This window comes from Salvelinus fontinalis, chromosome 4 (genome assembly GCF_029448725.1).
Source record: "Salvelinus fontinalis isolate EN_2023a chromosome 4, ASM2944872v1, whole genome shotgun sequence".
Lineage (NCBI taxonomy): Eukaryota > Metazoa > Chordata > Actinopteri > Salmoniformes > Salmonidae > Salvelinus > Salvelinus fontinalis.
In genome coordinates, this window is record NC_074668.1 from 41,849,875 (window position 1) to 41,863,118 (window position 13,244).

Genomic DNA, 13,244 nt, shown 5'->3' on the forward strand with positions numbered 1-13,244 from the left:
AAAAATATTTAATATGTATGCCATTTAGCAGAAAATGTATCAATCAACTTACACTAGTGCATACATACCTTGCTATCTTAAGATGAGTGCACTAACTTATTCACTGTCGATAATTGCAAACACCATGATCTACCATTTGTGAAACACAGGACCACCTACTTTCCTGTACTAACATCACATCCCAGTTCTCTCAAGCCTGGCAGTTTCATTTATAATCCACAACAAATCAAACAAGATATCTTGACTACCTACAACTGAACTTTATATACAAAGAGTTTACAGTAGGGTCAGGGAGGTCAGATAAATTGCCTTCCACATCCCATGAACGCCATTCACTGTCAAGTACTCCCTGATTCAATGCATATGAAGAGCAGCGCTTCCTTTATTAGTTTACATCATAACCAGGGTCATATTCATTAAACCGCATACGTCACATTTAAGAGCATAGTGACCGGTTTCCGTTGCCAAACATTTTATGGTGTGCACTAATGAATACAACCCAGTCCAGATCCCAAAAATGCATGTGAAAAGTGATAAAAACAAATTAGTTAGTTGTGCAAGACATTTTATAGATAAAACAATAAGTAGCATATTGTGCAAAAGCTGATTCAAAGGGGGTGTTTAAGTTTCAAAACTCATCCGCAAAGGACTCCGGTAGGATAGACATGACTTTCACTGATGAAAGGCGGCTATCGAGGAGGGGAAGACACTTCTGTTCACCTGCTAACGAATTGGCATCTCCTCAGCCACTTATCGGTTTCTGGGTCACGGAGGAGAGGACAGAAGAGAGGGTGGAGGAGGAATTTATGCGCAAATGAGAAAAGGCCATTGAAGCTGTCCAGATCATGCTTCCTTCCCATCATCCTCTCTAGCTGATTTCAATTGTTCAGTCTTTTCAGGTCGCCGATCCATGGTGGTAATGATGGAAGGAAGTCTGAATACTCGCATAGGGAGGGCCTATACTTGTTTACACATCTAGTTTTTTGGATGTAGGTATGAAGAGAGTGCATATGCACAGTGTGCATGTGCGTGTCTTTTTCTTAGTTGTGTGTGGTCAAACTATGAATAGCACTGCATATAGCCTGTGTGTATTTCTTGTGTGTACCATAGTGTCATTGTGTGTTAGGTACAAGCATCGCGATACTCAGAAGTACCATGGCGAGGAAACAAAACATGAAGCAGAAAAACAGTTCTAATCTTGTAAACACACAGCCTTCTGTTACCCAGAGTAATTGTTTATTTTCCAAGCTATATCACACAACAGCAGGAGTTCAGTTTGCTTCATGTTTTTATTTTTTTTTACCATGGAAAATTCCAGTATCACAGTACTGGAATCATGACCCAGTGAGTGTGTGTGCGTGGCTATTTCTTGGCTGCGGGTATCCAGGAGCCAGGCTGGAATGTGTTGGCTGTACTGACAGGCTCCTCACTGGTCTCTGGCTGGCCGAAGCTGGTGGCGGCGGCGTGGCCCTTGGCTATGGTCTGAGCAGGCCGAGCCACCAGGCCCTCCTTGTACTCCTTAGCCTGCAGAGCCAGCTCTCTCTCATCCACCTCCCTCGCCTTTCCTTTGATGTGCTCCCTGTAGTGCTGGTTTTTCACCAGCTCCTGTGGGGAGTAGGGAACACACACACACACACACACACACACACACACACACACACACACACACACACACACACACACACACACACACACACACACACACACACACACACACACACACACACACACACACACACACACACACACACACACACAATTAACCGAGGCTTTTCAACAGAGACTCAGTCCTTTGAAAGGATAGCTACTGGTGACAGCGAAGTCCTCTCAAGTCATCCATAAACTAGTGTCCAGTCTGTGGTGTTAGTCTTGCCTTGGCAGAGTCAGAGAGCGAGGGAAGCCTGGATGTGTTGATGTTGTGTGTTGGCAGCAAAACTAGAGGGCTGGGAACGGCGAAGGGAGACCAGGGCAATACAGCCCTGCTTTGGGGAGCAAGGTGAGCATATTGAGCTGCTTTTCCAGCTTGTTAATGACAGGATTTAATCCAATCAATTTATGTTGACTTGGACAGGGACGAGAGGAAACGTTAAGAAGTGGACACAAAGTGCCGGGGGAGTGGTTTTGGCTACACCACTGTCCAGCTGTGGACGACTGCGAATGGGCAGACAGTAGGCAGAAAATTGGAATAGAATGTTCTGGCAACACTGAGGTGGGATGGCATTGGCCATTGGCATGGAATATACAGATGGGGGTGCCTGGGTATTTGCTTTCTAAAGGCTTTCCCATAGCCTCCATTTCAATGGACATATAATAATAATAATTATAGTCGATTAGACGAACCTTGTATACCAACGAAGCTAAAACTGAATATGACTCATTGAGACTACAAAAAGGCAGTTAGTTATACACTGAGCGTACAAAACATTATGCACCTTCCAGTGGGGGCTGCTGAGGGGAGAACGGCTCATAATAATGGCCGGAACGGAGCAAATGAAAATGGCATCAAAACACCTGGAAACCACGTGTTTGATACCATTCCACTCCAGCCATTCCCACAAGCCCGTCCTCCCCAATTAAGGTGCCACCAACCTACTGTGGAACTTTCCTAATATTGAGTTGCACCCCCTTTTGCCCTCAGAACAGCCTCAATTCGTCAGGGCTAGGACTCTACAAGGTGTCGAAAGCATTCCACAGAGATGCTGGCCCATGTTGACTCTAATGCTTCCCATAGTTCTGTCAAGTTGGCTGGATACACACAGGAAACGGTTGAGCATGGAAAAACCCAGCAGCGTAGCTGTTCTTGACAAAAACCGGTGCGCTTGGCACCTACTACCATACCCCGTGCAAAGGCACTTACATCTTTTGTGTTGCCCAGTCACCCGCTGAATGGCATTTCTCGATTGTCTCAAGGCTTAAAAAATATTCTTTAACCCTTCATCTACACTGATTGAAGTGGATTAACAAGTGACATCAATAAAGGATCATAGCTTTACCCTGGTCAGTCCATGTCATGGAAAGAGCATGTTCGTACACTCAGTGTATAATTTCAAGTCAATTGTCCTCTATTAACAAGGAAACATTAATGTCAGAGTTCAGGTGGGCCTTCGCGCTTCAGCAAACAAAAGGAAAGGAGTGCTCAACAATGACAAAAATCATGAGAATGGCTTACCGAGAAAAACGTCCAAAAGGACTAATTAGAGGTAAAAAGGAGTTGGAGCCCTCGACAAAAAAAAAGGCAGATAGATTTTTTTTATTCTCACTTTAATCCTTTGTACAGGATGCGAAAAGATGACTGATGTTTCCTCGGAGGAAGACGTCAGCTTGACGTCGAAATGTCAGGCATATTGCTGTGACTGTCTACACTCACTACCACCATCACACGCCAGCTCTAGTTTATTTTTAACACCTGTCCCCCCAAAGTTCCTTGGCTCTGTTGGAAACTGAGAGAAAGCAAATCAAAGTGTTTCTCTGAGCGTCTTCCCTCCCGGTTACCCCGTCCCACAGAGTCCCCCCCACAAACACAGCAGGGGATACGCACCTCAATGGAGGGGGGCTGCTTCCGTCTGCCTCGGATCCAAGCTGGATGAGGGAACAGACAGAGTTAAGAGCACCCACACTGCACACATACCATGCCAGCAAAATGAACAGGTACACCTGACATCCAATGTAACGCCAGTTGCCTGGCATCACACTTGTAGAATTACTCCATAGGTAAATTAAAACAGTATCTAACTAGTAAGTGATCTGAAACAGATTTTGGCCTGTTTTCATTCATTACAATTCCAGCTTGACAACAGCCAGAATATGGCATCACTCTGATTGGCCAGTCTAAGCAGAAAGGGGACCGTAATACTGCTACTGCATTTCAACTACTGTACAGCATAAGGCAAGAGACTGCAGATTTCTCCTCCTCTGATCCTTAGATCAACCTCTCTACATCTATCTAGCTCTCTCTCCCTCTGTTCTTTTTTAGGTGTATTTTGGAAGGGCAGGCTCGGGAGAAAGAGAGAGATTTCCCAGCTTTTCCTTCAGCATGCCGGGACTCTGGGCTTCTTATCCCCCTCTTATTTGCATCCTGATGAAAATGCATGGGAGCGGGACGATGAGGGCTTAATGTGGATAAAGCAAGTCAGAGACAGAACATTTTGTATCTAGTTGTATGGGAAATGGAAACAGTTTTTGACATTGGCAGATAGGGTGACTGATACATTCATGAATACATTTCTGAATAAATAGCCTAGGTGATTAATGTTAGTTCTAGTACAGTTGTTGTTGTTGTTGCCTAGCACTATTTTGTACTACAGTGTATTCCGAGCTCCAGATTCACAGTATCCATGACACCATATCATGGAGACTAGCAGACATATAGCTAAAGTGTCAGTGTTTCAGCATTACCATCCCACTCTGAGGGTATGTTGCCTTCCAGGTACTCAAACTCTGTAGGGTTAACAGCCACCACCATCCGCTTGGCCCGAACAATCCTCCCTAAGTAAACAATGAGAGAAAGAGAGAGATTTTTGAAAAACATTAATGCATGAAAATGCACATGATCATGCGCATTAAAAAAAACACAAAAAAAATACAAACATTTTAGATATCGCACGCACGCACACGACAGGACATGGATGATTAGCTCGAGGCCCTCAGGCCTGCTTCTCAGATCTCTCCAAGTGTGTCGAAATCTGGGCTAAGCCTTATGTAAATCAACCCCCCCCCCCCCCCCGACACCCTCTATCCAACAATGCCCTCCAAATCAACATCAAGCCGTATAGGAGACAAAAGAGGTCAGATATCACAGGCAACACAAGAGAGATGAGCTGAGAGGAATTGTAAAAACACTCTCTCACATTCTGTATCCTACAGCGCTAGTAGCAACACCACCAATTATTTGGAGGAAAACTGCTGATTAAACAAGTCGAGCAGGCCCAGTGACATTCAGGTGGAGGGAGGGTTGAAGGGATGGAAGGATGGAGAGAGGGTAAGAGAGAGGCAAATGATTTTAGACCATGATCCTTAGGACTCAGCTGTAGAGGTTCTCACAACTTTCACTAATGAATGTCTGCCCTCCTGTCACACTGACATATCACATCACATCCCCAGAAGTGTGTGTGTGTCTGTGTGAGGGAGAGAGGGAGGGAGGGAGTGAGTGAGAGATAGGGATGGGGGCTCTCTAGAGAGAGATGATGCGTGGTGAATGCAATGCACATCAGCTGTTGTGAAGGATGAATGGATGGACAACATTCCACACAAAGATCAATCTGTCAACATGCCATCAACTTCCAAACACAGACCAATATGTCAACATTCCATCACCATTCCACTCCATTAGTCTTCACAGAGCTAAAGACCAGTGGACATGGACAAATGGCACCACCATCTCCAAACGCACACCAGATGGATGAGACTGATTGTTGTTCCAATGATAACAGATAGATATGATAAGGCTGGAGTAGTATGAAAGCTAGTCTACCACGGTCCATATCCAACATGTAGCCTCCTCTCCTTCATTAAGACACAGGACAGGTGCAAGCAATATCTGCTTCACCAGTTTCATTTTCCCATTACATCAATGCAGGTGAAGGAAAGGAGACAAGGAAAGGAAGGCCCTTTAGGCTGTTGAGATACACCCTTAGTAAATCAGGCCTACTACTATTTAGTTCTTAGCTATACTCTAGACTAATGACTAGTGTACAGGCAGTTATGCTACAGTAGTTACTAAATTACATAAGCCCACTGCACAGTAGCCTACATAGTAGCTAGGCCTGTCACTTGGTTCAGCCTATGAGGAAAGGGATCATATAATCGTTCTATTTGTTTACATACAGGCCTTTATCATTCAGCTGAGAGCAGCTTCATAGGAAAACCCAGAGGACATCAAATCCAAGCAAAAAGACTGGCATCTTAGGCAATACCAACAAATACATTTAAAACAGGTAATAAGTTAATTATAAACAGGTGTTATCCACATTTGCATTGGGTGTGGGTGGTGGGGGATAAATATATGGTTAAAATTATACAAGTCCCCACAAGCGTTCTGCTTAACTATAGCCTAGCTAGCGCTTAAGCATAGAGAAGCAATCACCCCCCACCTCTCTCTCACACATTTATCTCCCCCTCTTGCTTTCTCCAACGCCCTCTCTCTCCGGTGCTCTCGCTCTCTCTGCTTCCCTCGTCTTGCCACTTTTGAATTGCTGGCATGACTAAATCCTTCTACCATGGCTTTTATCCTTGGATTTTAATAAAAAATATGTACATATATTTATGAAACAAGCCCATTCCTCCCACCACACTCACACCCGTGAAAGCTTTCGCGCACACTGGCAATTCTCATGAAACCAAGTCTGTGATGAATTCAGCCTTATATCGTCCACATTTTTTTACATTATTTACTATCATATTAAGGCTCACTTTGCTTGGTTTCTGGCTCGTTAAGTTGTTTTGAGCTTAAATCTTACACTGCAGAGCCAGCTTAAGTTTTTTATAGAAAATGTTTACTCAATTTCATTACCGTAATGAAATCCAATGAAATATTGGTTTAAAGTGGTACATATTCAAAGACAGTTATCAGTTCTGGGTATTCACATTACAAACTTGTCATAAAAAAATCGATTAAAAAAAGGTTTTCCCGAGCACGTTTCTCATTACCGTAGCATTTCTGCACAAAGTAGAGTGTTTTTTGTATTACGTTTTTTCGACCCATAATGCATTACTAAGAGAAGCTCAAAGATGGCTACAAGATAAGCTAGTCTTTTCTCATGTTCAAATTTGATTATCCACCCCCTTTATCAATTTTAGATTATCATTACCATAACTGTGTAATGTTTGAGCAAAATTATTGATTTAATAATTTATGGTATAACAGATTAGAAAGAGCATGAATTTATGTCAATAATCGCTTCTGCCATTGTTAACTTCTTATGGCTGGGGGCAGTATTGAGTAGCTTGGATGAATAAGGTGCCCAGAGTAAACTGCCTGCTACTCAGTACCAGAAGCTAAGATATGCATATTATTAGTATATTTGGACAGAAAACACTCTGAAATTTCTACATTTCTAAAATCATCATGTTTGAATGATGTCTGTGAGTATAACAGAACTCATATGGTAGGCAAAAACCTGCGAAAAAAATCCAATCAGGAAGTTGGAAATCCAAGGTTTGTAGTTTTTCAACTCATTGCCTATTGAATATACAGTGGGATATTGGTCATATTGCACTTCCTAAGGCTTCCACTAGATGTCAACAGTCTTTAGAACCTTGTTTGATGCTTCTTGTGTGGGGGGGGAGTGAGGGCTCTTTGAGTCAGGGGTATGACAGAGTACCATGAGTTGACCACGCGCGTTCACATGAGAGTTAGCTTGCGTTCCATTGCATTTCTGATAACAAAGGAATTCTCCGGTTGAAACATTATTGAAGATTTATGATAAAAACATCCTAAAGATTGATTCTATACATCGTTTGACATGTTTCTACAGACTGTAACGGAACTTTTGGACTTTGTCTGTTCGCGCCTCATGAATTTGGATTACTGTGCGAAACGCACGAACAAAAAGGCGGTATTTGGACATAAACGATGTACTTTATCGAACAAATCAAACATTTATTGTGGAACTGGGATTCCTGGGAGTGCATTCTGATGAAGATCATCAAAGGTAAGTGAATATTTATAAAGCTATTTCTGACTTCTGTTGTATCCAACATGGTTTTGTTGTCTGAGCACTGTACTCAGATTATTGCATGGTTTGCTTTTCCGTAAAGTTTTTTTGAAATCTGACACAGTGGTTGCATTAAGGAAAAGTATATCTCTAATTCTGTGCATAACACTTGTATCTTATATTATTATCTCTAATTTCTGTAAATTGATGTGGCTCTCTGCAAAATCACTGGATATTTTGGAAGCAAAACATTACTGAACGTAACGCGCCAATGTAAACTGAGATTTTTGGATATAAATATGCACTTTATCGAACAAAACATACATGTATTGTGTAACATGAAGTCCTATGAGTGTCATCTGATGAAGATCATCAAAGGTTAGTGATTAATTTTATCTCTATTTCTGCTTTTTGTGACTCCTCTCTTTGGCTGGAAAAATGGCTGTGTTTCTGTGACTAGGTACTGACCTAACATAAATCGTTTGGTGTGCTTTCGTTGTAAAGCCTTTTTGAAATTGGACACTGTGGTGGGATTAACAACAAGTTTCTTTAAAATGGTGTGAAATACTTGTATGTTTGAGGAATTTTAATTATGAGATTTCTGTTGTTTGAATTTGGCACCCTGCACTTTCACTGGCTGTTGTCAAATCGATCCCGTTAACGGGATCTTAGCCGATCTCAGCCATAATTAACTAAACTCGCTAAGGGCTTCTCATTACTGTAATGCCCATTTCTCATTACCATATGGTTTTCTGTTATGGTAATTAGACATTCAGTTACAGTAATGGTAAAAACTGTTGATGATTCATGTACAATGTAACTCCCATCACACTGTGTGTGCAACAGATACACTGCTAACCAAACAGTGCTATGTGCATGCACACTTGAATTAAAGGGTAACTACACCAGACGCCAAAAAATGGTATCCTGGGAAATAATTCTAAACAGCGCATCTGATAACGGTTCCATACTTAGAAAGAGGTGGAATCTAAAGATGGAACAACTACGACGGGTGGCTAATATGACTAGGATTATGCCCTTGGCTTCTGGACAACGAAAAAAAAGTTGATATGAAAGCCAATGGAACAGGAGAGAAATGGTATAGCGGTGGGGCCAATAGGGAAGTAAATGGAAACAAATTTGCTCAAATTATATAATTACTCCTGTCTATGTATAAATAAATAAAATCATTAAAAATAGTACACCAGAAAGCATGATTTAGCCACAGAGGAATTGATGATCATTAGCTTCTTTAAAAAAATGGCTGTTGAATTGTTTCAAATCACACGCTCGTAGGCCTATGCCTATTTGGTAAGCCCACAATTTGGGCACAATTCCAGCAATTCCCCATTACATATGTCACGTGTAGTAAATGTTTCGTTAATCCCTGTCATTTGGTTACATACATTTCTGTTAATGCATGTATTAATTACAGTAATTTACCGTACTCATTCCCGGAGTGGAATTGTTGTTTGCAGAGTTCACAACCTTCTACACTTGAGAAACATGTTTTGGTTTATTTCATAACCGTCATTTTCGGTCATTGTCAATTTTTTCATTGTCTTTCGTTTGGAGTGCTCCATGTTAGCAATGAGCATGTGTACGGTTTCTCTGTCTTGATCATGTTGAGGGAGCGCACGCACCTGAGCACCTATAGAAGTACCTGGACGGCTGCGTAGAAATGTAGGAAAGTGTTTAATTTTTTTAAAAGATTTTTTTTACATCAATTGCGAATGATAATATATCACAGTAAGCTATTTGAAAAAAAAATCCAACAGTCTCCCCCTCGATAATCACCAATCCTCCCGAGAGACGCAGCGGTCTAAGGCACTGCATCTCAGCGCTAGAGGCGTCACTACAGACACCCTTGTTTGAATCCAGGCTGTATCACATCCGGCTGTGATTGGGAGTCCCATAGGGCGGCCACAATTGGCCCAGCGTCGTCCAGGTTTGGCCGGTGTAGGCAGTAATTGCAAATAAGAATGTTCTTAACTGACTTGACTAGTTAAATAAAAATCAATAAACAAGTTATTGGCCTATAGACGGAGTTCCATGCGCTGATTTTCTTTAGCCACTGTCATGACGTTGGGTTGGGGGTAGGTTTATGACAGTCATAAATACCTCTTTCCCCCTTTTCTCTCTCCCTACTATAACTGATGTGACATAAGGAAACCCATGGGTTAACATAGAGGTTCTGGTAACATCAGAAGTTGGGGGAAATTAACTATATTCTGGTGATCCGACCAACTGAACATATGCGGTGGTACTTAAGGTATATTATGTCAGTTCGGTTGCCCTCTGACACATTCTCATCAATGATAGAATGTCATAAACTCTACTGTGGAAAGTCTAAATGTCAGAGATATCGGATTCACATGGAATTGTTGTTTAATTCAAATGTTTGAATATGACATTATTTGTGAAGAGGTGAAATGTAATTTTAGCTTCCAAATGAGAGATCTGTGCTTTCATAAGTTTTCCTCTGCTCACAGTGGTCCACCCCTGTGAAGAGGCATGGGTTCATAGACTTTTCAGACACCCCCCTCTCCCTCCACTATATAAAGCCACGAACCAGAATATAACTTTCTGTTCCGGGTATGCTAGGATAACGATCCAGTGTCAGAATGGTTCAGATAATCACTATAGATGAAGCCAACATCAGCATGGTGTCACGTTCCTGACCTATTTTTATGTTATTTTGATTATGTTTAGTTGGTTAGGGCGTGAGTTGGGGTGGGCATTGTATGTTGTGTGTGTTTGGTTAGTCTATGGGTGTTGTATGTGTATGGGATAGTGTTTGTTAGGTTGTCTAGTTATGTCTATGGCTGCCTGGATTGGGTCTCAATCAGAGACAGCTGTCATTCATTTGTCTCTGATTGGGAGCCAGATTTAAGGTAGCCATAGGCAGTAGGCTTTTGTTGGGTGTTTGTTCCTGTGTCCTCACAGGACAGTTGAAGGTTAGTCTCATTTGTTGTTTTGTAGTTTTGTAGTGTATTGTTTTGCTGTTTTCATTAAAAGATGGCTTATTTCCCTCAATCCGCATCTTGGTCCTATCCATGCTCCTCCTCGTTTGAGGAGGAGAACAACATTGACTGCCTTTACAGAAACACCCACCATAACAGGACCAAGCGGATTGAGGAGAGAGAAAAGGAACTACAGCAATGGGGAAAAGAGGAATGGACTTGGGAGGAGATTCTGGACGGAGAAGGACCCTGGGCAGAGCCAGAGGAGTGTCGCCGCCCCAAAGCGGAGCTGGAGGCAGCAAAAGCGGAGAGGAGGTTTTATGAGGCAAAAGCAAGGCAGAGCGGCTGGAAGCCCGAGAGGCTCACCCAAAAATTTCTTGGGGGGGGGGGGGCTAAAGGGGAGTGTGGCGAAGCCGGGTTGGATACCTGAGCCAACTCCCCGGGCTTGCCGTGGAGTAAGAGGGCGTCGTACTGGTCAGTACGCGTGCTTAGCCCAGTGCGGGCTATTCCACCTTGCCGCACTGGGAGGGCTAGGTTGGGCATCGAGCCGAGTGCCATGAAGCCGGCCCAACGTATCTGGTCTCCAGTACGTCTCCTCGGGCCGGCGTACATGGCACCAGCCTTACAGGTGGTGTCCCCGGTTCGCCTGCATAGCCCAGTGCGGGCTATTCCACCTCGCCGCACTGGCAGGGCTACGGGGACCATTCAACCTGGTAAGGTTGGGGAGGCTCGGTGCTCAAGAGCACGTGTCCTCCTTCACGGTCCGGTATATCCGGCGCCACCTTCCCACCCCAGCTCAGTACCACCAGTGCCTACACCACGCACCAGGCTTCCAGTGCATCTCCAGAGCCCTGTTCCTCTTCCACGCACTCTCCCTATGGTGCGTGTCTCCAGCCCAGTGCCTCCAGTTCCGGCACCACGCACCAAGCCTCCTGTGCGTCTCCAGAGCCCTGGACGCACTGTTCCTTCTCCCCGCACTCGCCCTGAGGTGCGTGCCCTCAGCCCGGTACCTCCAGTTCCGGTACCACGCACCAGGCCTAGAGTGCGCCACGAGAGTCCAGTGTGCCCTGTTCCTGTTCCCCGCACTCGCCCTGAGGTGCGTGCCCTCAGCCCGGTACCTCCAGTTCCGGTACCACGCACCAGGCCTATAGTGCGTCTCAGCCGGCCAGAGTCTGCCGTCTGCCCAGCGGTGCCTGAACGGCCCGTCTGCCCAGCGCCGTCTGAGTCATCTGTCTGCCACGAGCCATTAGAGCCGTCCGCCAGTCAGGAGCCGCCAGAGACGCCCGCCAGTCAGGAGCCGCCAGAGACGCCCGCCAGTCAGGAGCCGCCAGAGACGCCCGCCAGTCAGGAGCCGCCAGAGACGCCCGCCAGTCAGGAGCCGCCAGAGACGCCCGCCAGTCAGGAGCCGCCAGAGACGCCCTACAGTCCGGAGCTGCCCTACAGCCCGGAGCTGCCCTACAGCCCGGACCTGCCGGAGTCCCTCAGCCCGGACCTGCCGGAGTCCCTCAGCCCGGACCTGCCGGAGTCCCTCAGCCCGGACCTGCCGGAGTCCCTCAGCCCGGACCTGCCGGAGTCCCTCAGCCCGGACCTGCCGGAGTCCCTCAGCCCGGACCTGCCGGAGTCCCTCAGCCCGGACCTGCCGGAGTCCCTCAGCCCGGACCTGCCGGAGTCCCTCAGCCCGGACCTGCCGGAGTCCCTCAGCCAGGACCTGCCGGAGTCCCTCAGCCAGGACCTGCCGGAGTCCCTCAGCCAGGACCTGCCGGAGTCCCTCAGCCAGGACCTGCCGGAGTCCCTCAGCCAGGACCTGCCGGAGTCCCTCAGCCAGGACCTGCCGGAGTCCCTCAGCCAGGACCTGCCGGAGTCCCTCAGCCAGGACCTGCCGGAGTCCCTCAGCCAGGACCTGCCGGAGTCCCTCAGCCAGGACCTGCCGGAGTCCCTCAGCCAGGACCTGCCGGAGTCCCTCAGCCAGGACCTGCCGGAGTCCCTCAGCCAGGACCTGCCGGAGTCCCTCAGCCAGGACCTGCCGGAGTCCCTCAGCCAGGACCTGCCGGAGTCCCTCAGCCAGGACCTGCCGCCCCTTATCCCGGTGCTGCCCCTTATCCCGGTGCTGCCCCTTATCCCGGTGCTGCCCCTTATCCCGGTGCTGCCCCTTCATTTAGGTGGGGTTAGTGGGAGGGTGGTCATTGGGAGGGGGATAAAGAAGCGGGGATTGATTATGGTGGGGTGGGGACCTCGTCCACCGCCAGAGCCGCCACCGTGGACAGACGCCCACCCAGACCCTCCCCTAGACTTTGTGCTGGTGCGCCCGGAGTACGCACCTTAAGGGGGGGGTTCTGTCACGTTCCTGACCTATTTTTATGTGACTACCAGAGACATTCTTCAAAGGACAGAGGACTCGGGTTGGCGACACGGTCCATCTACCACCAACCTACTGAAGCGCAGCTCAGAGTAAATATTGATTGCATTTTCCTCTTCAAATGGGCGGTAATTTAGAATGCATAAGATACTGTATTTACGATAGTACAGCCCGCCTATGTTCAAGTCTCCCGCTCTTTCACTAGGACTCAACCCCCTTTCCTTTGTGTAACAAGCTGCCTTACCTATTCCGCCCGCTAGGGACGTTTTTCTG

The 13,244-nt window shown here is 46.1% G+C and overlaps 1 protein-coding gene across 1 annotated transcript in view; it reads right to left on the reverse strand.

Annotated features, from left to right (window-relative positions):
• Positions 1–1,270: 1,270 nt before the first annotated feature.
• The window catches only part of ndufaf2 (NADH:ubiquinone oxidoreductase complex assembly factor 2), a 33,836-nt gene continuing 21,862 nt past the window's right edge, over positions 1,271–13,244 (reverse strand). Inside the window, exons 2-4 of the mRNA XM_055920206.1 lie at positions 4,396–4,485; positions 3,539–3,579; positions 1,271–1,605 (exon numbers count right to left, since the gene is read on the reverse strand). Coding sequence (XP_055776181.1) covers positions 1,363–1,605; positions 3,539–3,579; positions 4,396–4,485 — 374 coding nt within the window. The 3' untranslated portion in view covers positions 1,271–1,362. The remainder of the gene's footprint in view (positions 1,606–3,538; positions 3,580–4,395; positions 4,486–13,244) is intronic.